The 27803-nt window shown below is 42.2% G+C and overlaps 1 protein-coding gene and 1 long non-coding RNA gene across 19 annotated transcripts in view; one reads left to right on the top strand and one right to left on the bottom strand.

Annotated features, from left to right (window-relative positions):
- hspa12a (heat shock protein 12A) overlaps positions 1-27803 on the bottom strand; it is a 158755-nt gene that overhangs the window by 38414 nt on the left and 92538 nt on the right. For 4 of the 7 annotated variants that reach the window (XM_037123841.1, XM_037123838.1, XM_037123842.1 and 1 more), the window contains one exon: positions 17306-17492. In XM_037123841.1, the coding sequence (XP_036979736.1) occupies positions 17306-17492 (187 nt within the window). Of the gene's footprint in view, positions 1-1955; positions 2373-2969; positions 3109-3184; positions 3221-3246; positions 3383-17305; positions 17493-27803 lie in introns of those variants that run through there. The other 3 variants (XM_037123845.1, XM_037123844.1, XM_037123843.1) reach the window with 3 other exon arrangements.
- On the top strand, positions 3722-13358 carry LOC119033554. 12 transcript variants are annotated; one of them, XR_005079286.1, is made up of 8 exons: positions 3722-6571; positions 6808-7853; positions 8354-8394; positions 10522-10586; positions 10684-10748; positions 10989-11177; positions 11396-11439; positions 11716-13358. It is a non-coding gene; the product is annotated as an uncharacterized LOC119033554 (long non-coding RNA). The 12 variants fall into 12 exon arrangements; XR_005079287.1 differs by having other exon boundaries at positions 10989-11439; positions 11716-11975; positions 12084-13358; XR_005079289.1 differs by lacking the exon at positions 11396-11439.

The following is a 27803-nucleotide window of genomic DNA, read 5'->3' as shown; positions in this document are numbered from 1 at the left end:
GAGCCGTCTTCCCGGTTGCTTCGTGAGTGTTGGGGATAAGGATAAGGGTATATCATACACACAGCACCGGCTCCCGTCTTGTTCCCATCCCTGGGAATTACAGTATTTAGGGGGTACAGTAATGCTATTTACAGGCTATGTGTTGGGGGCTATTGTGTTGACAAGCTGATGATACTGCTCCATATTTGCTTTGTAGTAGATGTACCAGTACTAGTTTTTACGTATAATATACATATTTGTTTTGTCTGTAGCTACAAATCCATGGATCTTGGGGTGGACGCTGTTATAGCAGATGATGAACAAGAAAACAACTTACTCAACAGCGTGCGAGTTGAAACTTCTCCATATCTCCACATCTTGTAATCTACAATGTCTACTTTTTTGCACATTTACGTTTATTTTTTTTGTTTTTTGATAACAGAATTGAACTGGATGTAAATGGTTCAAATCCAACGGACAGTGATTACGTGCCACCTATCTGTGTACGGTATGTATCGCTCTGTAGTACATCTTACAATAATCTATTTGTTTCTTGTTTGTTGGGGGGGTGGGTTAATCAGTCCTGTTGGTAATAAGTTTCATCTCTATTTAACATGTATAGATGTATTATGTTGCTACTCATGTATATATGAACTATATAGATACATCATAAAGACACTGTACACATTTTTATCTTGTCACACAGAGCTGCAGGTGGTTTACAGAGTGTGATTGATGCTCTACCCATTGCTGGGCTTGATTAATCTGTCACTGACATTCATAACCGTGATGATGAAACAGATGAAGACCCTGAAAACCCTGAGTCTGATGAGGAGAAAGACAATTGTGTGCCCTCCTTCCCTGGTCCACAGCAGGTGTCCATTGAAGATGACCTAGTTGACGAGCCTGCATGCATCGCCTCCAACAGCAGCTTGACAAGAATGGTCAATTTCCTCCTGCTACCCATCAAGAAATGTTATTATATGGACGACCAGATGGGTACAGGATGTGATGCCACTCCACCATTTCAGGTCAAATTCCAGAAAACGGGAAGCACAGCCATTATAAAGTGGGTAAGCTGAAATTCCAAATGTTATCAATTGTGTTCTCTACACAACGTTTATCACAGAACACAGAGCTTACACTGGTCAGGTTAGTCTTCGAATGAAAAATAAGGGGAAAATGGGGCCATGAAGGTCTAGAATTTACAGATCACAAAGATCTAGAATGTAGCCACAAAAAAATGAGTTAGATTGACACATAACACTTATTGCTAATAGTCCTGCTACAAAACACCCAACTCTTTCAATACTGACCTGCACATACGTATCAGTTTGGGGACCCAGTGAAGAGTAGATGTTGCCTTTGGAAAATGCTGATGGGAATCAAAATAAACTGATGCCTTTACATGTTGTATTTCCTTACAATACATATTTGCTACTGTGCATTACTGCACCATCACAGAGTGAGTCCACAAGGAATTGAAATACTTTTATATGTGTACAAATTCAAAATGAAAACATATTGATTTGATTTTATAGAATAAAATGAATCTTGTTTCTTTTCTATGTAACCCTTTTACCACCGGCTCATGTAATAGGAAGCCCACCTTATGCTCAATATCATGTGGGAAAGGGACATCTCAAAAAAAAAAAATAACTGTCTAGGTTTAGAGTACTGTATGATTATCATTCACTGTATACAGTAGTACTTATTAGCGAAGGCCGGGAAAACTCTGACCAGTACTTTATGGCAATGTAAATGATAAACCTCATGCAATAACACACCACACAATATCTGGTTGTGAAATTATATTGTACATGTGCTTGCAGAAAACACATTCAGACCATTTGGAAATTATAAACAAAACCTGGGTAAATATGTTCTGTCTTAATTGTTCAACCTGAGTGCACTGTAAGACGTCTCGTTGGCGCACTTTATGTTGGAGCTCATAAAGAAACCGTCCACAACAGTACCTCCAAGTGTCGAGGGAAAAAGTCGGTAGGACCAGGCTGCAGCTGACGAACCACTCCTCCGTCAACCATTTCCGCCCGCAGCAATGAAACTCCGTCTTCCCCGGCAGCGGCGATGCGTCCTCCCCGTCGACGACGCTCCCGGAGACGACCCGGCGAAGCTCCTCCTATCGGCGCAGACGGCGTCTTGATTCGGCGCCGCTAGCTTAGCTCCAGTCGGCTAACTCGACCGAATTCGGCTTTAGATCCGCACAAAAACACAAAATCTCCAACTGTGGCTAAAGTCCGACTCACACACTCCCATACGTTGTCCAACAACTGTTCGTAATCCGTCCCTGTTAAATACACACACAGTCTGTTCTCCACTCAGCGCCATTAACACGTTGCCCCTTCTTCCTCCTCTCTTTTGTTTCCGGGAGTCTGAAAAAAAAAAAACTAACGTCATGAACTTACGCACGCAAGGTGACGTACTAAGGATTACTTTTTTTAACTTTAACAAAATTCAAACCTATGAAATGATATTTTAAAATCACTCATTTTAACCATAAATTATTTATACATCCCGATCCCTTATTTATGTCAAATTATTATTTATGCAACTTTTAATTTCACCACAACTGGCATTCTATCTGTAACTTATTCCCACGAAAAAACACAATAAAAACAACTAATATTTATCAGAGTATTACACTCTCCCCCCACCAAAATAAAGGCATGCCCTCATGACTTTGTACCTTGAAAACACAAAACAATCATGGCACATCTGGTAAGTGAAACACAGTTAAGCAACAACAGGTGTACCTATCCACTTGTAAACACAATAAATATATTTCACTGTAGGGGCTGCTATGACACTTGGATGACCTGGGGTGTCATAAGTCAACCTTAAAGGGGCCCTACTTAGTCTCTGAGGTCTGGTCTTAGTGTCAAAGTCAGGATCAAGGTCAGAGTCTCCTCGCTGTAAGGGAATATCTTCAGTCAGGGGTTTGTCTCTTTCAGTCTCTTCATGGTTCTCACATGTCTCTTGTAGCTCAGGTTCTGCTGTCTCAGTAGACTCTGGTACATTTCCACTGTCCATTTCAGTCTCCTCCACACATTCCAGCGTCACTACCGGCTCAATGGCTTTTGGTTGTTCAGTCAGGTCACTTAAGGAAACATCCAAATCCAGACTGAATGGTTCCAACGTATCATCATCCAGGTTGTTCTTGAGAGGTTCAATTGCCGAGTCATACCACAGTCCATAGTCCACATCTTCTGAGTCTGTGTCTTCTCCAACAGAATCACTGGGTCTGACCTCTCCTCGCTCAGAGTCTTCATCTGGCCTTCTCTGTGATGTCTTTTCCTTTCCAGGCTGGTCTGCACGTTCTTTCCATCTTCTCTGCCGAAGGACTATCCTTGTAGGTGTAGGATCTATATTAGATACAGAGTCTGGACATATCCTCTTCCCGAGAGGCAGGAGGTGATTGCGATAAAGGATTTTGATTGGCCCATCACCATCTTCAGGTTTCAACCGGAACACTGGTAAGTTCGGCATCTGGCTTTCCACAACATAGAGCTTTGATGCCCAGCAATCTGTCAGTTTATGCTTCCCTTGTAATCCAAGGTTCCGTGGAAAGACTCTGTCTCCAGGCAACAACTGTGAAAATCTGATTCTTTTGTCATACCTCTGCTTATTGTTATTGTTTTGCTTAGCAGCAATGGACTCTGCTAGTTCATAAGCAGCCTTCATCTCCTTCCTCATGTCAGAAACATACTTGAGGTAAGTTCTCTGTGGGGTGCCATCACTGGAAGTCTCAAAACATAGGTCCACAGGTAATCTGGCTTCACGCCCAAACATGAGAAAATAGGGAGAAAATCCTGTAGCTTCATTTGGAGTGCAATTGTAAGCGTGGACCAAATGTACAATGTGCTGACTCCATCTTTTCTTTCTGTTTGGCTCCAGAGTCCCCAACATGTCCAACAATGTCCTATTAAACCTCTCAGGTTGGGGGTCTCCTTGAGGATGATAGGGCGTTGTTCTGGATTTCTCAACTCCGAGTGAACTCAATACTTCATGGACAAGGCGACTTTCAAAATCTCTCCCCTGATCACTGTGCATCCTCTTGGGCAATCCATAGTGGACAAAATACTTCTCCAGTAACACTTTTGCCACGGTAGAGGCTTTCTGGTCCTTGGTTGGAAAGGCCTGAGCGTAGCGGGTGTAGTGATCAGTAATGACTAGGACATTTTCTGTGTTGTTTGAATCTGGTTCAATGGACAGAAAGTCCATACAAACAAGGTCCAGTGGGCCATCACTTTGCAAATGAGACAATGGTGCAACTCTCTTGGGTAAAGTCTTTCTTTGTATACACCTCACACATGACTTACAATAATCTTCAATCTCTGACATCATCCGAGGCCAGTAGAAACGATCTTTGATCAGACCATATGTCTTGTCGAGGCCCAGGTGACCTGAGTCATCATGCAGTGATTTCATTACTGTGTTTCTGTACTATTCTGGTAGTACCAACTGAGAGCAACAGGGTTTTCCTGGTGGACTTATAATGCGATACATTACTCCTTTCTGCATCTTTAACCTATCCCACTCTCTCAACAGCAAAGAGCAAGCTCTGTGTTTCGTCCTATCAACTTGGGTGATATTGCCCTTGGTCAGAGCTGACCACACTTGTCCTATGCCAGGGTCTTCCTGCTGAGCGGTTGACAACTCGGTGAGACTCACAAAAGGCATATTTTTGACACTCAAAGAAGCAAGATTGAAATAGGGTTGTGGGATAGCTTGTGGGGAAATCCCCAGGAGATCAATGGCTCTTCCAGACTGTAGGTTTTTCTGTGTTGTCAATGCAGACATCTGACACATGGCTCTCACACCTGTTGCAGGGATGTCTTTCCACTCTGATTCTTGTATTGGACTGGGGTGTGGGCGACGAGAGAGAGCATCAGCATCAATGTTCTGGACTCCTGATCTGTATTTGAGACTGAAGTTATATGTAGACAAGGCAGCAAGCCAACGGTGACCCGTCGCATCCAGCTTAGCTGATGTCAACACATAGGTCAATGGGTTATTGTCCGTCCTCACCTCAAACATGATCCCGTACAGATAGTCATGCAGTTTATCTACCACTGCCCACTTCAGTGCCAAAAACTCTAGTTTATGGGCAGGGTAATTCTTTTCTGAAGGAGTCAAGCTTCGACTGACAAAAGCCACAGGTATCAATCCTTCACCCTGATCCTGGTACACTCCTCCTAGCCTTTCACGGCTAGCGTCTACGTGCAGCACATAGGTAGCTGAGGGTTTGCAAAAGCTAACACGGGAGCTTGAGTGAGCCGTTGCTTCAGCTCCTCAAAGGCTGCTTCACATTTGTCATCCCACCGACTACCAAAAGGCTCTGAGGGGTTTAGGTAAGTGTTCTCTTGCTTCCCTCTGGATTTCTTTGCAGCTGGTGGGTAACCGGACAACAGTTGGTTCAACGGGTGAGCTACCTTCGAATAATCCTTCATGAAGCGCCTGTAGTACCCACAGAATCCAAGAAATGACCGCAAAGCAGTCACAGTGTTTGGTCTGGGCCATGTGGTCACAGCTTCAGTCTTCTTTGGGTCAGTAGATACCCCATCTTGGGATATGATGTGTCCCACATAGGTTACGGAGGGCTGACAAAACTGGCATTTATCCAGTGATAACTTCAGTCCTTCATCTCTCAAACGGTCAAGCACCTTTAACAACCTGGTCTCATGCTCCTAAAGCGTTGCCCCAAACACAGTGAGATCGAGATAAACCAAGACTTCGAGCAGATTCATGTCTCCGACAGTCTGTTCCATTATCCACTGAAATGTAGCGGGAGCCCCTTTCACTCCTTGTGGCATTCTTTCAAATTGGAAGAATCCAGCCGGGCAGATGAATGCTGTCTTCTCTTTATCAGAATCACTCATAGGCATTTGATAGTAGCCACTGCAAAGGTCAAGCACACTAAACCACTTACTTCCACTGAGACAGGCCAAAGCATCTTCAATTCTTGGCACTGTGTATTGATCTGGGACAGTGCGACGGTTTAGAGTCCTGAAATCCACACACATCCTTATTTTCCCGTTCTTCTTCCTCACAACCACAATGGGTGAGGTGTAAGGACTGCGTGACTCGGTGATAACAACAGCGGTTTTCAGCTGCGACAGATGTTGTCTCAATGCCTCCACATCTGCAGGTGGCAGCCGACGAGACCTCTCACGAAACGGTTTGTCATCTGTGGTTTTGATAGTGTGCTGGGTGCTTTTACTGCATCCTACATCAAACTCATGCAGAGTGAAAACCTCATTCCGTTCCATCATTTTTGTCACCAATCTTTCTTTCCACTCCTTAGGGACTGGTGAGTCTCCAAAGTTGAAAGAGGAGGGGGTCAACTTTCCAGATGACTCAACATCAGACTCTTTCTTTTCAGGAGGTGATGACACGACGTCGACTGGAAACAGGTGGGCTATCGGCATTCCTCTGGTCAAGGTAATTTCTCGTGCTGACATGTTTCTGACTAGAACTGTGATTCTCTTAGCCATCACACCAGTAGATGCCTGTAACTCTGGTCTCACCAGGAGTCCATCTGGAAACCGTGATTCATTTCCAGGGTCATCAGGTGAGTTCACGAGGATGGCCTCAGTGCTCGGCACTCCCTGAAACTTTGGTGCACCAGTCACCCTAGCGACTCCCCCAGGCCGTAAGGTGACAGGTTTAGTTTGAGTGAACCACACAGTTCCTCTTTTGTCATTGTCAGTGTCTGGTGGCAGATGTGAGATCTCATCAAAAGCTTTTCTGAAGACTGGGTGAATGTGCATGGTTCTCACAAAATGTTCTCCTCCCTTTTCTCTACAGTGACTAAGCAGCCGTCTCACAGTGGGTGTGTTTGTGCCAACAAGCATGGAAGCTTCACCTCTCTCAGTGGGGTCGGGACATACCAACACAAGTGCATCAATGGTCTCACGCACTCCTACATCAGCTTCCAAAAACTCCAGCCTAAGTGACAAATAGCCATCATAAGGGTACTCATCAGAGCTGAGACCCCATATCTGCAGAGTGCTGATAGGTGTCAATGGCAGGTGTGTCAAATATCTGTCGTAGAAGGATCTGTACTACAAAGTTACTTGAGAACCAGAATCGAGTATAGCTTTAGAGTAGATGCCTTCAATCTGTACGGACACGACAGAGCTAGGGCCCACTAAGCCTTCAGGTATAGTGTCATTCACTTTTCTTTCTGAGCCACTGCACTTGGTGGAACGTGTTGTGACCACCGGGATGCCAGGCCGTTCCTCTACTGGACCCCGCGGTAGTTTCCCGATTTCTTTGTCAGTTTAATGAGGCGCTTATTGACTTTGAGTAGGTTTTCTTCACCTTCACATTCTCTCTTAAAATGTCCATCCTCCCCATATCTATAGCAAAATATCCCAGGTTTGTCCTCTTGATATCCAGACCTTTGTGGGGTAGCATTTTTTTTTGTATGTGGTCTTGACAGGGATTTCAAGTTGTGGACTCTGAGCGTCTGGGTGTGATGAAACTGTAGCAGCTTTAAGACTAATCATTTCAGCTTTCATGACACTGATCTCTTTTTTCAGCATTGCTACTTCAGTATCAACTTCTATTTCAGGTGCAGGCTTGGGAACAGGAGTGACAGACTGTGACATTACTGGGTTCTTGGCATCATTCCTGCTTTGGAGCATATCTTCCTCCTCTCTCACCTCTCTTAGCAGCTCATTGAAAGAAGGGGGTTCTCGTAGCTTATGTGTCATACGAAGGCGAAGAGCAATCATGTCTTGTTGCAGTGCTCCTCTCACAACCTGCTCCATTCGTAATCGATTCATGTCAGGCAGTGCCACGCCTCCTTTCCTGATAAGACAGTGCAGCAGTTTATCCAACCTCAACAGGTAAGCAGACAGTTTTTCACCAACATTTTGATATGTGTGCCTAAATTTCACCAGGAGATCAGATGTACTCTCAGTTGTTCCAAAAGCTGTTTCCAAAGCTTGCATGTAGTCACATGACGTTGCAGTGGGCTTCTGCACTCTCAGAAATCTCACAATGTCAGCAGCTGGACCTTTCAGGCTTTCCACTATCCTCTGTTTCTTTGTATTGTCACTGCACTGCCACTCTTCTAGCAAATGTGCTGTCTGCTCTGCCCAGGCATCATACTCTTCCTCTCCACTGGGTGTAGGCTTCATACCAGAGAACATGCGGAGCTTACGATAACTCTGAGAATCAGCAGATGTGGTGTTACATTTATCCACTAGGGAGCTGATGGTGTGAATCAGTGCAGTATTCATGTCAAGGGGGGAAGGGTTGAGTAAGTCGCTAACATCAGTGAGAGTTTCACCTTCAGTCGTCAGAAATGACATTAGTTTAGCTTGAAACTCTTGGCTGTCTGCAGGAGCATGGAGCACATGAGCAGGCCATGGACCAGCCTCCCCAGTAAGTCCAACGACGTCAGGTAGGGTTTGGTTAGTCAAGTCAGTAGAAGTCTTAATCAGTATAAATGGTGCTTTGGAAGCTACATCAAGACAGCAATCAATTATCTCAGGTCTCCCAAATGCTTTAACTTGATTCAAAGCTGTTAGCAGAACTGCATCGGTAACATCTATACAGTAGTACTTATTAGCGAAGGCCGGGAAAACTCTGACCAGTACTTTATGGCAATGTAAATGATAAACCTCATGCAATAACACACCACACAATATCTGGTTGTGAAATTATATTGTACATGTGCTTGCAGAAAACACATTCAGACCATTTGGAAATAATAAACAAAACCCGGGTAAATATGTTCTGTCTTAATTGTTCAACCTGAGTGCACTGTAAGACGTCTCGTTGGCGCGCTTTATGTTGGAGCTCATAAAGAAACCGTCCACAACAGTACCTCCAAGTGTCGAGGGAAAAAGTCGGTAGGACCAGGCTGCAGCTGACGAACCACTCCTCCGTCAACCATTTCCGCCCGCAGCAATGAAACTCCGTCTTCCCCGGCAGCGGCGATGCGTCCTCCCCGTCGACGACGCTCCCGGAGACGACCCGGCGAAGCTCCTCCTGTCGGTGCAGACGGCGTCTTGATTCGGCGCCGCTAGCTTAGCTCCAGCCAGCTAACTCGACCGAACTCGGCTTTAGATCCGCACAAAAACACAAAATCTCCAACTGTGGCTAAAGTCCGACTCACACACTCCCATACGTTGTCCAACAACTGTTCGTAATCCGTCCCTGTTAAATACACACACAGTCTGTTCTCCACTCAACGCCATTAACACGTTGCCCCTTCTTCCTCCTCTCTTTTGTTTCCGGGAGTCTGAAAAAAAAAAACTAACGTCATGAACTTACGCACGCAAGGTGACGTACTAAGGATTACTTTTTTAACTTTAACAAAATTCAAACCTATGAAATGATATTTTAAAATCACTCATTTTAACCATAAATTATTTAAACATCCCGATCCCTTATTTATGTCAAATTATTATTTATGCAACTTTTAATTTCACCACAACTGGCATTCTATCTGTAACTTATTCCCACGAAAAAACACAATAAATACAACTAATATTTATGAGAGTATTACATCTAGTTTTGCATTCATGGGCATAAGGTGTGGAAGTGGAACAGCCAGCCTGTCCTGAAGTATTCCATGCAAGGAAGGGACTTCATGGTCACCACAAACATACCCCCTCTGGCAATAATAAAGATCGCCCTCTTCTTCTGGTATATGAATATCAGCTTAGTGTATACAAAAACATTCTCACTAATGCAGAACAATTACTTCACTGGTTCTATAAAAGAGTTTTGGGAGAAGAACAGAGCTGCCATCACTGACCGCTTGCGTGCAAAGGATAGTGTTGTTGCCCTAGGTATGTATGGATGTGCATTGTGCAAAACAGCAGCAGACATTATGTTTCTTACAAAGTCAATTTGGCAAAACTTATGAGAGACTCTCTTCAACATATGTCTGGGTAACATAACTGTACATCAAAGTAAAAACATAAATGCCAATACACTTCCAGGATATGTAATGGCCCTGGTTTCAGCTGCAAAGGTCACAATATATTTGCTTTTATCTATTTCAGCTGATGGAAGGATGGACTCCCCAGGTCTATTTATCAAATCTCTGATCTGTGAAAACACATTTGCTGCAAGCAAAAATGTTTTTCATATTTTAACAACACACATATATCTACAGGCTACACCGCCCAGTATTGCACTTATTCAACTATGGATAATGAGTCCAAGGACATCATCAGTGTTGTCACTATGGACAAGAGACAAACCAACCGTAACAGTGTGATCATGGAGAGGCATGCCTTCATACAGACATTTGACAGCCTTTTGGAGGACCTAAACATCACTGAGATTGTCACAGAAGCACACATGCAGATTGCAGCACTGATGGTCAAGTATAGTTATTACAAAAATTAGACTCTTGCACGACTGGTTATGGAGACTGTCATTTCTCATCTCTGAATAACAATTGCCAAAATTGTAACAATGTAATAATCTAATATTGTGAACAAGTCTTACTATGTCTTTGTAGTACACCCTTGTCTTTGTATCTCCCTTTCTTAGGGTCTGAAAAACATTCATTGGACATATGGCATGCGGCAAAAAATTTAACCAAGAAACTTCATGCGGTAAATATACTATAAGTAGATGTTACTGTCTTTACTTAGTGGATAACAATGAAAACAGATTCTTTTTAATTGTCATTTTTCCTTTTTTGCTTCACAGGCTGGGATTGTAAAGGGTCATTCCATCATACGTGTGTGGCTTAGGGACATCGTCAACCAATTTTGGTATATTTGCCAGAAAGCCGAACATTGTGATATGTTCAATGTAAGAAGTGTTATTTCACAAGACAATACAGTACATCAGGGAAGTGTTGTCTCTCTCTGTTGACATCATTTGGACAACACAACAATCCATGTTGAAATAAGTATTTTTCTGCTCAGATGATTGCTACCCTGCTTGCGTCTGATGGTTGAGGAGCATTTCTGTCACATGACAAATGTTTTTCTTCTCAAACTTTTATTTAGTTGTAGGATATGTGGGTGGGGGTGCTTTATCATGTCACGGGGAAGCATGAATGGACCCATGGCAAATGTGACTATGGACCACTTGATGAGGCGACCCATGTGAAAGAGCTCATCGTGCCAGGCTCTGCACCACATGAGGGTGTTCAACAGACGGTGGTTGAAGGATGTTGCAAAGTATCTGACCTTTCGGTAAATTAATAACATTGTCTTGTCTGTCAGAATATCTTTTCCATTCTTTCCATTAGCAGAACATCTATAGTATCAATACGAAACCTGACACATTACAAGGTGGTTAAACTCATTTTCCTCTATTCAGACACAGATTCATAGAGGACAGGTATGTCATTCACCTACATCCCACATTCATGTCTGATCAATTTCAAATAAAGTTTGTTATTGTTTTGCAGGTCAAGTCAAAACATACCTCTTTGAAATAATAACATTTTTAAAGGTCAGTCTCTGTAAAAAGGTCAGTTCTCTGTAAATGCCAGCTGTACTGTACTAATGTCCAGTACTGCAGAAAAGTTTAGATCTTCCGCTCACTATCACCAATTATAATACACTGCTAATTCATTTGAAAGACTGATACTTCTATGTAATGCTCAAACAATCAGCATCAAGCCATTAGTTATATCTGTTCTGCCAGGGTAGAGTTGAAAATAATAATTACAGATTTTATTATGGAGCTTTGGTATGTGTTCTAACACTACTGCTCTCTTCTCTCCAGAAAGGCCTCAGCTACATGATCCAGAAAATGAGCAAGAAAAGAGGGACGACAAGACCATCTTGTTTACGACTCATTTATTTTATTATAAACATGTAGAAACAGGAGAAAATATCAGTCAGGCACCCTAAATGGAGCTTCTAACCTTTGTAGTTTGCAAAAGGGTCAGGGAATTTTGCCTGGATATGAAGAACACAGCAGCTCAGTATCGGCCTCCTGCTCCCTCTTCCCAGATGCCCATTCTGCCAGATCGTAAATTGCTGGTAGGCAGCAAACTGAAACTCTTGGTTATCGCTGCCCACATCTTGGCTGTTCTCCAGAGCAAAGATGTCGTTTCACGTCATCCTAACCAGACATGTACCCTCATCCAGGCAGTACATCTCCAGGTGGGCACTCCTGCTCAGACACTGGTCCAGAGCCTGCCAACAGCACAAGTTCTCCATTTGGGTTGACATGAGTCGGCAGTTCAGGCAGGTGCACCACGCAGGCTGCCCTCTGTCTGGAAGATGTGGTCCTGGTGCTTGTGACCGGAACTCCAGGATGTCGAGCAGCACCCCTGGTTGGCAGGTCCCCACTGACTGGAGAACAACATCCCTCTCCTCCTGGCTCAGATGTTGTAAAGCCATCTAGAAACTGATCAAGAAAATATGTTTACATGGCTAGAGTCATATTTCAAATCTGTGTGTTCTTTCACTCATTCATTCCGATAACAAGATTTTTTTTTAACCAAATTGCTATAACCAACCTACATCTCAGCTATACTAGTAGCTCTAAGCTCTATACTAGTAGCTCTCCTCCCTGAGAGCTCCAGTGCACTGCCTGCCCCGGTGTTCTGGAAGGAGCTCTGGACCACGACCTGCTACCTTCCCCCCTTGACCGTGTCCTTCTTCGACCTTCAGACTGACCTCTTCCATTCCCTTTTCCTCTACCGCCTTTGCCTTTACCCCCTGGTCTTGCACTTTCCCATGACTCATCAGAGTCGGGGTCAGGCTGAGGCACAGACTCCTCCTCTGAAGTGTCCTACACGTGTGCCACTCCTTCCAGAGTCAATTCCAAATCCTGAAATAAAAACATTGAGAACAATACTAATAAGAATAACGTTAGTAATCATCACAGGGATGTTGTGATTTTATTTGATGTTATGTTTATTCTGATTCAACTTGGTATAATACCAGTTATAACATATTGACATTTCTGTTTTACTTGTATTTACTTTGTTATGGTGCAGTGCTATTCATATCATTTATATTGTCTTACAATGGAAATGGTTTCACAAACGATCTCTGTGGCACTGGCACATAACACTTGGCGTGAGACAATGAATCATACAATTACTGTTACATGATAATGACTGCATACTTACGTCAGCTTGTTAGCAAGCTAAATATTAGCTATGTTGGTAATTACCACAGTCAGAAATAAGCCAAATGCTTGTCAAACAACATAACATTGGTGGCAGTCACATTAGCTTAAGTCACAAAACAATGGTTATCGCTAGCTCGTTATTCACTGTGGCTGGGGAAATTTGAACTTTAGTAACCATTTGGCCAGTGTAAGGTGAACATACTTTATATTACAACAGTCATTTTGTTGAATTAATGCACTAATTGTCAAAGAAATATACTAAAGTTGCACTAAAATGAACACTTATATTACTTACTTTGTCGCTTGACATGATGCTGTTCGCAGATGTAGGCTACCAAATTCATTCCACAGTGGCATGAGCGGAGGTCTTGCAGTTGACGTGAACAGCAAGTAAATAAGTAACCGTGTCACAGCATCAGCTGCACTGCTGTGAAGAGTTCATTCCTGCTCCCACGCCGGCTTGGCTGGTGGCTGCCATTACCCTAATGGCCGTCGTGTCACTATTGAGTTTTAATTTTTGATCCTGCCCCAAGTTCCTTTAAGGAGAAACATGTCCAACAAACAACTTTTTTCAGTGAACTGATGCACAGAAGATGAGTATTAAGTAATGTCAGCAGTTGGACAATTTAGTGCAAAATATTTGAATATTTCTCAGAAGATGTGTTTTGTCATCGATGAGCATTGCGACAGCCCTCTACTGGCTGAAACTGAGCTTTTGCAGTTGATTTTTCCAATTAACTGATCTGGAGGCTGCTGAAATGTTTCATGGCAGCTTTCATCACCAAGGAAGCCAGACTCCATCCCTGCCTCCGCTTATAGCTATAACTTACAGATAAGGAGTATCTGCAAAGAGTGAATGGACAATTAAATGGATTGAGTGCGGTGACTGTGTTCTTCAATAAATGTGCCTATGGTAAGAGCCCAGTCGCCAGGATAAAAAGTTTGTCAGTTACTGATACAGTGCTCAGCGTAAATGAGTACACCTCCTTTGAAAAGTACCATTTTAAACAATATCTCAATGAGCACAAAAACAATTTACAAAATGTTGAATATACATAAGTTTAATATAACATCCGTTAAACTTATAACATGAAAGTAAGGTCAATAACCTAACTTAGATTACACATTTTTAAGTTTAACTCAAATAAGGCCGCCAAAAAAAAAATGAGTACACCCCACAACAAAAACTACTAAATCTAGTACTTTACTGATTTTTAATGAGAGCCCCAAGTCTTCACCCTAATTTGAGTAAAACTGAAAATTTTGTTCTCTAAGTTATATTATTAACCTTACTTTCATGTTATAAGTTAAACATATCTTATATAAACCTTAGTCTTGTCAACATGTCGGAAATTGTTTTTGTGTGCATTGAGATATTGTTCAAAATGTTACTTTTCGAAGGGGGTGTACTCATTTACACTGAGCACTGTACATCCACTTCATGTTGACATTTCTACCTAACATGCAATATTTAGGGCTGGTCTGATGCATCAACATAATCAGTTATGAAAGTATGTCGATTTACATAATATGTGTCGACACGGAACATGTAAGCAGTACCACTGCCATGCTCAAGCATAACAGAGCAGCTGGATTCACATGCATCCAGTGGTGTGGCGAAACGCCACAGGTTGTGCTACTGGCATGCTGGTCCTGCTTGTGATTGTTCATCCTCATTGATGGTTTAAAAATAACAGTTAGTAACCAGAATGAGGCAGAACATTACTGGGTTCTAAAATGGGGAAAAGGCCAAGCCAAAGTGAAATGAAACTTAATGCTACTCAAGATAAATGTACCTAGTGTTCGCTCTGTAGTACTTATCCATGCTAAATAACATGTCCTCCTGATCACCAGTATATGTGATTGGCCACCACAACATGACGTTGGGCTGCATTTCTTCGAAAGTTGATTCAGCTTCAACTTTTCCGCTGCAGTTGGCTGCATTTTTTTGTGGAACCCACTGCAGCATGCACTGCCGCAGCCAATACTGACTACCCTCATTTGACATGAATGGGAAACAAGTGTTTTTGGCTGCAACACAGGATTTGATGTGAAGTCCTGTTTACTTTTTGTCCCTTCCCCTAATAGGATTACAAACATTACCAGTTAAAACTGGTCAATTTTTTGTCGGGGAATGCATCCTTGTCATATTTGTTTGTTGATGATTGAGGAGGATTGAAGAAAATACTGACATAGAAATGACAAGATTTAAAGTTTGGGGAAAATTCATTGTTATATTAATTGAGCAATAAAAAACAAGTGAGATTAATCAAAAACATAATTGATAGATTAATCAACAAAAAGGGAATCCTTAGGTGCAACCCTAGTCATATTGTTTTCACAATCCATGTTAATAACCTGACTCTCACATCGGGAGCTGGAGGGACTGATGGTGGAGTTCTGGCGAGGATAAATACAGAATATCACCAGCATTAACAGTGCCAATCAGTGCCAACTCTGCTCACCAGACACAAATCTAAAAATTCATAATTCAAGTCAAGAAATTCACTTAGAACATTCATGCTCGAATATTAAGAATACAATGGCCCCATGAAAGACTTTACATTTTTATTCTTTCTATAATGATAGCATAATTGCCAGTATATGAAGTGGTTGATCCCTTTCAACATGTTCATGTTATGGGTTATAAAAATACACTGGCATAGGGGCCAAAAGTTGGGCTTGCAAATATTAGTCATGTCATTCTCCACCAAAATAGTTAAAGCTGTAGTCTGTAACTATTCTTTGATTATATTTGCTAAAATTTTCATTATGATCTGACAGTAGAATAAGATACGGGTCAGCTGTGTAAAAATCCTCAGGCTGTGGGTCCACCCAGTGGATGTAATTTGATTTGCAAGAATCCACTGCTCCTGGCTAAATACAACCAATGAAGGCCAAGGACAGTGTCTAAGAGTGCATTTCCTGCTGGCAGCCCTCCTCTCACACGCAGCGCGTACTTGGCAGAGCCCCTCTGTGCAGGCAGAGTGCTGAAAAATTCTGCATCATTGCCCAAGAAAAACAGAAGAAATAAGAAAACTGATGAAGAAAAGCTGTTTAAAAACAAAGAATTGGACCAAGCCAGAGAGAAAACAAGGATAAATATCAGAGCATCATTTCAGAGGTGGAGGGAGCTGCAGGATTTGTAAGGACTCAAGAGCGATGCAAATCCAGCAACCTTTCTGCTGGACAAGTAAGGACCCCTGCTTGATATATGTTTCATTCTGTGTTTCAGTTACAGTAATACTCGCAAGAGCACATATGGCCGTACGATGTTGCAGTTGAGCCACGTAGCGTGTTCCTAAATCTAGCTTGTTAGCTTGTATGCTAACTTTGGTGTTTAGTTTTGTGTTTATGGCTACTGGTAAGCAAAAGTGTCTCAAGTGACTGGACAATTATAATTGTAACTGTTACTTTGTGTTCAGGATGCTCTGAAGTGGTTGAAATGGTTTAGAGAAATAACATCACTCTTGCTTCAGAGAAAAAAATGTTGCACCGGGTAATGATTAGGTGGTAACTTCATCTACAGCGATATGAGGAATATTGTTTGTTATCTACGATAACTACAGTGATCGGCATGAGGCACTCATCATTGTAGTTTAGCAGAATTGGTCAGAAATAGAACCATCAGAGCTTATGTTGTTTTTTTGAATGTACTGTCTTGGTTATCTGCCATCTTCCGTTAATGTGATCACAAGCCTGTTCATGCACAGCAGGCTCCTCTGTGGGGAGGGGCTTTGAAGGCAGGGCTGCAGCGCAGCAGAGAGGAAGAAGGAGGGACCTGGGAGCTGTGTTCAGTCAAATTTTCTGGCTAAGTCCACTTTTTTCCTCAAAACTCAAGACTACAGCTTTAATACTGACATTTATAAGACTCATGAAGCTTATAAATATCAGGGTGGAGAAGGATGTAAAACACTATAACTACTTTCTTTTAAAATATCTTGAAATCCTCTTAAATCCTGATTTTAACAGTGGGCACAGGGGCTGCTGACAGTAACAGCATCAACCAGATAATACCCTCTACAAAATTGACTGACTGACCAGTGACAGACATCGAGGAGTGATGCAGTATCACCACAGGCTCACAGAGCTGCAGCACAATACATATCAGCCAAGTGAGTGATGAGGATGCAGTGTGTTTGTATTGCTACTTGGCATGATGGTAAGTTACCCAGAGAACTACTGTGCATTTATCCATTGTATGCATACAACATGTTTGTATCCTTACTGCAGTGGTGTGGAGTTTCATTTTGAATTTCTCCAGGTAGAGCCAGTGTTTTGACTCGCTAGGGTCCAGGTCATGGTAGAAGTCACGTGCTGCATAGCCAAAACTGTGGAACTTCCTGTCTGGAGTCAGCAGGATCGTGGTTGGAGTCTTCTGATTGGACACACCAGGATCCCCGCCTTCCCAACGCCTGGGAGGAGACAGTCAGTTTATCAATACATGTACCATAAATATGCTTTAAGCTCTTGAAAATGTTCTTGTTCAACTTTCTAACTGAACTGCGATAACAGGCTGCAAAGTGCATTTCAGGCATTTTGTAACATTCACAGTTCATTTGTAAACAGTTGAGGATCATATCAATCATTAAATTCTGTCAGTGAGACAGAAAAAATGGTGTGGTTTTCTGTGTGAAGAGTAAAACTTATCTAGAACTTTTCTTGGTTTAGAGATGAAATGCTTACAATTGTTTGAATTCTACCTTCGGTTTTCTCTGTGTTTCATTGTTGTTAAGTCTGTTCAGCATATGTGACTATACACTATACAAACATTTGACATCAGGAAGGTATTCAGATCATTTATTTTCAATGTCCGTCAGTCCAGGCCCACTTCTGTATTTCTGATTGACGTTGAGAACAGGTTTTGAGTCAAATATATGCTGTGAGTATTTGATCTTTGCTGGAACTGAAAATGGACACTTTTCACGTTTATACACATTGAAGAAATAAATAGATTGCCCTGTGGCTAACAATGATCAGCTTGTGGATTTTGTGAGGAACGCAACACAGCATACCATAATCTAATGAAGCAAAATGTATCAACTAGGTCATATAATGTCAGACTGTCACATCGTGGTGAGGTTGTCTCGTCTTGGTATCTGTCTTGTGAACTTCCTGTTTTATTTTGAAAATAACTCTCCTTTCGTTTCAGGTCACTTGCCCTTCCTCCTGTGTCCCTGGTCTGACGTCATCCCTAATCCCTGATTGTTTCCACCTGTGAACCCCTTCCTCATGTGTATAAAGTCTGTGTCTTCCCCTGTCTCTGTGCCAAAGTATTTCGTCTTTATGTCGTTTACCGAAGCCTTTGATCACAGCCTTGTTCCACGCCTTGTTGAGAGTTTGACTCATAGATGGTTAAGTATTGTTCATGTTTTATTTCTTCTGAATTTTGTATCCTCGAGAAGAGTGATTTTGATTTGTATTTTCTGGTTAGGATTTTGAGTTGAAGTTTGAAGTTTTACAGCCTTTTGTTTTCCTCGTCACGAGTGAATTTTTGTTAAATTATTTAAGAAAGAGTAGTTAATTTTCATAGCCTCTGAGCTTTCTCTTCGGAGTGTTTTTGTTTTGTAATTTTGATATCTATGTATATATTCAAGAACAGTGTAGGTTTTCCTCCTGCGGGAGCGTTTTCAGTTTTTCTGTGTTTCATGTTGTTTGTCTTGTTTGTCTCGCAGAGTTTCATAGAGTTTGATTTGTCATTCTTGCTGGAGAGTTACAAATTCAGAATAATAAAACTTGACACTACTGCTGCCATTTCCGCATCTGAGTTCTCTTTTCTGCCCGAGTCTCACACAGACATCCAAGTGGCTAAGTAACAGGCTAACTCCTATAATTTCTGTCAAAAGCACTGCACCAGCTGGAAATTTGTTGAAAATTTCAGCATGTTGTGAACAATAATGATGCAATGTGGAGAGCTGCTGTGGCTGCTTTGAGGATCAGAATCAGTATTCCTTTATTGTCCCATGAACGGGAAAATAGAATAAACTTGTATATTCATATAAACATGATATTGTACAGAATTAACGTGTAATTATATACAGTGTGGCAGTGAATTGTATTTATGAATACAAATAATAAATATAAAAAATTGACCAGACAGCACAAACCAGAAATTAGTTTTCAAATGAGACTGCTTGTACAGTCGGACAGCAGCAGGAAGGAAGGACCTGCGATACCTCTCCTTCACACACTTGGGGTGTATCAGTCTATTGCAGGAGAACATGATCCTCACAGTGCTTCCAGGCTTCTCCAGGTGAGATAGTGATCTGTCCAGGAGGAAGATGATGGCTTTGTCCACTCTGATGCCAGGTTGATGCAAACTGGAGAGGCTCCATAAAAGGACCCACTAGAGGGTGGAGATGGACGAGGACCAGCCGCTTCAAGTCTTCATCAGGTGTGAAGTGAGAGCAACTGACTGTAGCTGTTGAAGTCTTTTGGGTGGGGGGTCATCAGTACTGGTACCACGCATGAGGTTTTCCACAGCAGAGGCATTTTTCCCAGCTTCAGGATCTGGATAGTGGAGAGGGACAGATTGGAGCAGGGGGGGCTGAGTGTCGGGTGTGGGAGGTGGGTGAATGTCGTGGGGGTAGTGGGTTGTGTCTGCAACATGAAAGCTGTGGAAAGGGAGAGAGAGGTGAGAATGGGGCAGTAAACAGGGCAGGAAGAAGAGATCATGGGGGCAGCAGAGATGACTGGGCCGTGGGACGGGTGGGTGTCTGGTCAAACCCACTGAAGAACAGGTTCAGGTTGTTCACCCAAGTCTGATCCCCCACAGCCTGGAAGTCTGGTTTCCTCAGCCACGTCTCAGTGAGCACCATGATGCTGCACTCATGGTAGTCCCTCTGATGGTGGGTCAGTGTTGTTAGCTCGTCCATCTTGTTGGGGAGAGCTCTCACATTCCCCATGAAGACAGAGGGGAGGACAGGTCTGAAGCGTCTCCTCTTGCTACGTCTAGCAGCTCTGGCACGGCACCCGCGTCTCCTCCTCTTCAGTTCATGGGGGACACCGGGCCGCTAGTGATACTGAGGGCCAACAGCTGATCCCTACTGTAAACAATAGGGCTGTGTACAGACTCTAGAGACCCGCTGAAAAACAGTGAAATAAGCAGTATAAAGACCAGAGAGAAAAAGTAAATCTGGTCACCATACTGTCTGGAGAGAGAGCTCCAAAGAGAGGTAATTAAGAACAGTTAAAAAAGTACAAAAATAAATATAAAAAGAAGAAAAAGCTCAAAAGTGAGCGAGAGCTGCTGTAACAGGCTACCGCAGCACCTTCTTAAACAGATGTGATGGGGAACCGGATGTCCGCAGTCACCCATTGGTGAAATGAAGGATACGTTATGATGCTAATGCTATAGCAAGGTGGAAGAGCAGCGCTTAATTGTGTGCACACATAAACGTAGTAATGCATTGGTAGCTGGTGCATATCAATCAATCAATCAATCAATCAATCAATCTTTATTTGTATGGCACTTTTCACACAAAACATAGCTCAAAGTACCTTACAGAGATTAAAAACAACAACAGAAAAAGAGAAACAGCAAATAAAATCAAGAGAAGAAAATTAAAAGAACCTGACCCTCCCACCCACAAAGACATGCACAGAGACATACATAAATACACACACACTCATACACACACTCACACATATGCACGCAGACACACAGACTCACACACTCACACCCACACATACACTATCTGTCACTAGAGAGACATGGCTGGGCAGCGAGACCTGTTGCGTGGAGGAAGCTACCTTTGGGGGGCCAATCACACTGAGAGCGATCCCAGTCCAAGGCCACAGGGAGCGCTGCCACAGGGACCACCCCAACCCGGGCAGAGAGGAGGCCCCACACCAAGGTGCGGAGCCCTCAAGCTACCCGGGCCAAAACCGTCCATGGGACAGCACCCCCAAAGGCCAGACCAGAGACAACTCCCAGTCTGGCAGGTCCCCATGAGGAAACACTGGAGATTAAAAACTGACAGTCTAAAACAGTAAAATAAAGCAAAAAGCATTGAGACTAAAAACATGAGGGACTAAGACATAAAAGCATAGAGGCTAAAAACACGAGAGATTAAAACAGTACACAAGGATAAAGGATACAAATGCTCTGATTAGGGGATTGATTTGGGGATGGATAACAGACTTTGCATCGACTTTTGTTTCGTTGTGGCGGAATGCTAATTGACTCTCATGGAAAACAATCAACAAATGTGTCTAAATCCACCTGAATACATTCTAACAATTCTTACGCAGAAGCGAAATGAAATTATAGCGATTCTGATACAGCAGCAGCGATCACTGAACGTGGCTATGCAATTGAACATTTTGGAAACCAAAACAAAGCTGTAACAGCGTACATGGAAAAGGATTTGGCCAGCAAACAGCAAAAAAAAAAAATGTTGATGTGAGAGTCCTATTCCTCATTCTTGCATGGCTGCTGCAACACGTGGCCTACATGACGAGATTCAGCACAATTCAGTGAACGTGTGGATATAATGTTTTTGAATGTGCAACAAAATATCTGGGAGTTATGAGCCAAACCACATTTTCCTTGATTATAGCGACACCTAGTGGTGGAAATCAAGGATGATAATAGATTATGAAATTTTTCGGCAGGTGTGACATACATTCCAAATTTGGTGAGTTTTAGGGTATGTTCAGTGAAAAATGCGATCATTTGGGACGAAAAAGTGGTCATTTGAAAAACAATAGGGACCTCGAAGGTCAAAACCTGCTCGGGCTCTAATAAAGCTATCCTTTCTTGGTACTCACACACTGTATTTTTACTCCATAGCTGCTTTAGTCAAGAAATTATGGAGGAACCTTCGTGACACATGAAGAGAAGGAGAGAGGCGCTGGTAACCAAAAGTGGCCAGGCCAGCAAGTCCAAGAAGAAGTGGCAGTTCTTTGATGTGCCGTCCTTCCTTATTCCAACATTGCAGGAGGTATAGTGATGATTGCAGGGCACAAACATTACAGAGTACTGGTTCTTTGTAAGGACAGATATTCTGTGATTGACATTAGGATAGGCATTTGTATTACAGCAGTGATGATGAGGTAGCCTATAGTGAGAGAGTAGAGTGATGTAACTGTGGCATAGTGATGTTAAACAAATTTAGCATAGTGATTTAATTAAGCAATATTACCCGAGAGGGTGAGCTTTAACGTCATTTGAGCATGACAGTGATGCGGTCAGGACCGAGGCGCTTGCGCAAAGGTCCGCAAGCAGCACTGTAAGATTGTAATATTGGGTAATATTGCGATTATACAACTAATACCAACACAAATAAAATGTATAATCAAAATATATCCATGTTGATGGACATTTGCTCTCAAATTTTAAAGGTTTTGTGAGTGTGCATCATGTTTCCAGGGAAACACATAGGGTCTGACTAATAACTGAAACAAAATCTGTCACGTCAGTAGACTCAAATGTGTAATGGAACGTAGTTTACCACTCCAGCAAATAATCCAACCCTTAGTAACGACCTAGGAACAGAAAGGATTTTCTAGTCCCAGATGAGTGAACTCTGAGCTGACGTTAATGTTTGATCGCGGTCTCGGAATTTCCCTAACTACTGTAAAAAAACAAATAATAGCCGGGGCGTCTGTTTGTTTTAGTCACTAAACAGACCAAGTGGCAAATCGGGACAGGCATTTAATTCATTCCTCTCAAAAATCTGGGATGAAAATGTCACAAACTTCTCCTGCTTCTCTGTGAATTCTCTAGCATTCTTTTGGGCAATAGTTGTCTTCTGCAAGTGAAGTTGTTGCGGCGGAGGAAACAGTTGAGCCAACCAATACTCACGGCAAACTCCTCAGTACTGGCAAACCAGTATGTGGCTACTTGCACAAACACACTGTTTTAACTACTTTTTATTCATTTTGAGTCATACACACTACAGTGCTGTGTTGTAAAGTGTCTGCTGATGTTGCATAACGTTTGGGGTGAGATGTGGAGTAGTGTGATCGGTCACGAACGTGTCGTTCGAATGAACAGATCTTTTCAGTGAATGAAGTGAACATAATCACTTCATGAACTGATTCGTTTCTTTTCTCAGTTCAGTTGAGCTCAGCCACGATCATGCCGGCCGGGAGTGGGACTGCTGCCACTCACTCAGAGAACTGTCAGGACGTGATCCTTGTTTGCGATGTGATTCGTTCATGATTCGCGAACCTACTGCAGGCAGAGAACTGACGCTGAGGATGTGATTCTTGTTCACGTACTGTGCTGAAAATGGTGCTGTGTCACTCATTCAGGGCAGAGGAGATGATTCACATTCAGTAACTGTACTGCTAAACTTAGCGTTGTGTTGCTAACATCCGTGTAGCATCATCTTCAGTGATTTTACTGGACAGTAAAAGTCACTCAAGTTTGCGAACGTGATTCACATTCACGCTGATTCAGTGACAGCGCAAACGTGATTCACGTCCTCAGCAGGTCGTTCGCGAACAAGGGACGCCAGAACTTGAATCACATTTGCGCTGTGATTCATTCATGATTCGCGAATCTACTGCAGGCAGAGAACTGTCACTGAGTACATGATTCTCGTTCACGCACTGTGCTGAAAGTGGTGCTGTGTCACTCACTCGGCCAGGGCAGAGGAGATGATTCACATTCAGTAACGGTACTGCTAAAATTAGCGCTGTGCTGCTAACATCCGTGTAGCGTCATGTTATGTGATTTTACTGTGCACAGAGGACACTTTCACCGTGTAATAATTTTAGTGCATGTATACCACTCAGAGCAGCACTGTGTCTCCCGTGAGATTGCACACCGTCCCTCAGTAAGTGAATTAACAGAATGATGGATCGTTTCGCTGCTTATCACTTCAGGGAGTTGGAGAGCACTGAACAATTCGGTGAACAAATCTTTTGAATGAATCATTTTACTGAACGGATTCTAGAGATTCAGTTCAGTAAAAAGAACTGCCGTTCCCATCACTAATGCGGAGCATGTTAAGAAGCTTAAAACACAGTGTAAAGTCCTGACCCTATGCTGTTAGCTGTCAATGCTAACTCTCCATTCACGGAGCCCTGTAATGGTTGGACCAAATGTGTTCGCGTCTTCGGTACTGGCAAGTCGAGAGTAGCTTGAGCAATGAAGCTGCATGATTAAATCGACCGAAGTTCTCCTTTAAGTTATTTGTTGTATTTACATGATTTATTCTTTTATTGTTATCAAACTATTTCAAACAGATTCCTTGTATGCGTTTTATTAACTATTTAAGGTGTTTTAAGGTTAACTGACTATAACCCCAGTAATTTCCTGTTCAGTATGGGTAAACCTGTATCTGTAGTAGGCACATGGGAATAATTTATTGAAGTTTTACTTCTAGGGATATTGCAATGTGTGGGAGAGTGTTATATGGATGGATCTGGTTTATAGTTTTAAGTCTTTCTCTAGCTGAAACGTGAAGATCTACTTCATTGTCCTGTTTTACATACTCAAACCTACTAAAGTTATCAGGACATTTATCTATAGCTGTACTGTATGCATGCTCAACATGACAGTATGCTTTGAAAATGTTTTGCAACAACAGTAGTTTATTATTCAACATTACAATCTGAAAACGGCTCATCCATAGTAAATAATGAATGGGGATGTAAACACATGGAATAAACAAACATAAATGATTGGTTGATGAATAGATAGAGAACATGAATCTCTAAACACACAGTGGGTCAGTTAAATATTACAACATCAGTTAGTGCTCCTCTAACTGAAGACACCACAATGGACACATGAGTATTCTTAGGGAACACATGCAAAAATGCAAAAAAATGGCAGAGGGTATTCCAGACCCCTATGGCCTCAAGTGAACCGTGGTTTCCCTGCGGAGGCCTGAGGTTACACAGGGTAGGCTCGGGGTTATTATCACCATCATCATCATCACCTGTGACACCTGTGACATCCCCTTCATACTGGTCTAATCACTTGGATGCAGGTAATTGCACAACACGCAGGTGGCTTTGATGACCTGATCCATTGTGCTGCGCTTGAGCTGAATCCTCCGCTGGTAGACCCTCCAATGTTGACTCAGGATGCCAAACACATTCTCAGATATGAGGCACTTTTGAGATAGATAGTAATTGAAGATGCACTTATCCTCAAGGAGGTGTTTTCCCCGCATATGGCTTCATGATGTATGTCTTCGGGGGAAAGCATCATCTGCCACAATGGCAAAAGGGAGTTTTCTGAGCTGTGGTGCAGACTCAAGTGGAGCAGGGGGTGGCACATTCAGGGGACCTGCTTCAAGAGCCCTACCAAGAGCAGATTTGGAAAAAATGCCACCATCGCTGTAGCTGCCGTAGACCCCAATATCCACAGCCAGGAATCTGTAGTCAGCATCCATGAGGGCAAGGAGCACAACTGAGAATGTCCCCTTGTAATTCCTGTAGGTGAAGCTTGAGTGAGCCGGTTTTTGAATGACAACATGTTTACAATGCTCCCAGACAATTGGGGAAGTTCCATCTTTCTCTGAATCGCTGCACCATGTTCCTCCAGGTCTTCTCCGTGGGCACTGGCATGTATTGGCCCTTGAGCTGCTCCCAGATCAGTCGACAGGTTTCTTTAACTATTACAGCAACCATGGAAACCCTGAGACGAAAGCTTGAAGCAATCATTACAAAAGAGTCCCCAGTGTTGAGGAACCTGCAGAATAAAATAATTAAATAATAAAATTACACAGATTAGATTTTATTGCCATTATTTTATAGCCTACATGCATTCGTGTCTGTTCAGAAGATTCTGAGAGGAGTGATGTGTGTAATTGGCTCTAAAGAAGTCAATTGCCCTTTAAATACATTTATTTTATTTTCTTCATTAATAACCTTTCATTACATTAATGGTCTAGTAAAGTAGGCTACTACATTGCACAACTACTTAAATTTAAATACACCTTTTGTAAATACTGTGCTTTTTGAAACTGGTTTTGTTTGCTAAGATAAAAGATAAGGCTTACTTCACTCACATTGTTTAACCAAACTAACTAAACGGAATGTGTTGAGTAAATTGACTTTGTCTGATCATTGTAGTGTAACTAGGTAGAGGTTTTCTCATAATTTCAGGTAAAATATACAGATGAAAAGGCATCAGTAATAACATTTAATATTTATAAAAACAAAAACAACATCTGTAGTGATATAAGGACGACCCAGAATTAGCATATACAAAAAAGAATTTGTATGCCGGTGGCTGTGGTCATAGAAATACATGTTATGTAAGCTACTCGCTGCTTTCATCCTGGCCCAGCTGGAGAGCAGCTGTAATCTTGGTGGCACGTTTACGCTTCATGGCTGGACAACATTGAGGCCGATGTGAAAACATTTATACTGGTCGGCTCATCATTAGACATAGGCTACCAGCTATTTGGCTAGATGCCAAGCCACTGATTAACATATTATATCTACTCTTTATGCACTTTCAAACAAACAAGTCATCATGTGTCCATATAGCCTGTGACCACACCATTGTGCGTCTTTACACATACACAGTGATCCACTTTGGTTAGGTATATTGATGCCATATACCCAACTAAAAGTACCACCTGTCAAATTGATAGTACGGTTACAGAGAGCATATATAGCTTAAATGACTTTCTTACCTCAAACATGCAGCAAGCCATTGCTCAGGATTGATTAGCTCGTGGTAGTTGGTTTGTGTCCTCCTGAGGTGAGGACCCAGTATCTCCAGAATGGCTTCAAACTGTGTAATCAACATCCTGAAATATTGTCTGACTTTGGGTGACACAGGCACAGCTCTTGGGTGAGCCTATGGAATGCTCCATGTTCCGTCTGCCTTTCCAAAATAGGATGGACCCAAAACTTTCTTTTCTTTTTCTTGTTTAAAAGAATGAAAATAAAATTGTCGTCACTGCTACTTACTATGTCCATTATCTGTCAAATAATGAACCGCAACTTTTTTTGCATTTGGTGCGAAATTAGAACACAAGAATGCGAACATTTCGCACCAGGATCAGTGTGCATGCTTGAAAAATGCCACACGGATATTCCGCAAGTCTGTGCTGTATTTTCGTATTGCACCAGTGTGAAACGGCTTTAACAGATACCTAAAGTCGACTGCAATCAGTTAGGGTCATAACTCTCCCTCTCAAAGGTGGGCTAATAACTAGTAAATGGTCAGACTCACCATACAACATATACTTGGCTGTCAGGGTTTCCATAGGGTTCAGTGATGAGAATGTAATGACTTGAGATTTTTTCATTTGTGACATCTACTTTGCAAACATGTAATGATTTCAGATTACAACGATTTAAGGGCACAGATGGATTGTAAGATAATGAATATAAGCAGTGATAGAAATGCCAAGAAAGTGAAGAATCACAGATGAAATGGTCAACTGTCAGCACTTGGCAGAAGGAACTTTTTAACAGAGATTTTTTTTCACACAGATATGTGTTGGTCAATTAATAATTATCAAACTCCAAGTGAAATGTACTGTTTCACTTGGATGGCTTGTATGTGGAGAGATATTACTGTAAATACCGTATAAGACTAATGTTACAACCTACTGTGCATTTTAGTCGATACACTTACAGTAGATATCACAGGTTAAAAAATACACCATCTGATTATCTTTAATCAACTAATTTCCAATTGCACTTAATAAACACACTTTGACATTCATCCACATGCTGACATCTATTCATTCACCCTTACCATTTATTGTGGTGTGAGTGCATGTACCATAACATACACTCTT

The sequence above is a fragment of the Acanthopagrus latus genome, chromosome 15 (assembly GCF_904848185.1).
Source record: "Acanthopagrus latus isolate v.2019 chromosome 15, fAcaLat1.1, whole genome shotgun sequence".
Classification (NCBI taxonomy): Eukaryota; Metazoa; Chordata; class Actinopteri; order Spariformes; family Sparidae; genus Acanthopagrus; species Acanthopagrus latus.
This window is presented reverse-complemented; position numbering and strand designations above follow the sequence as displayed.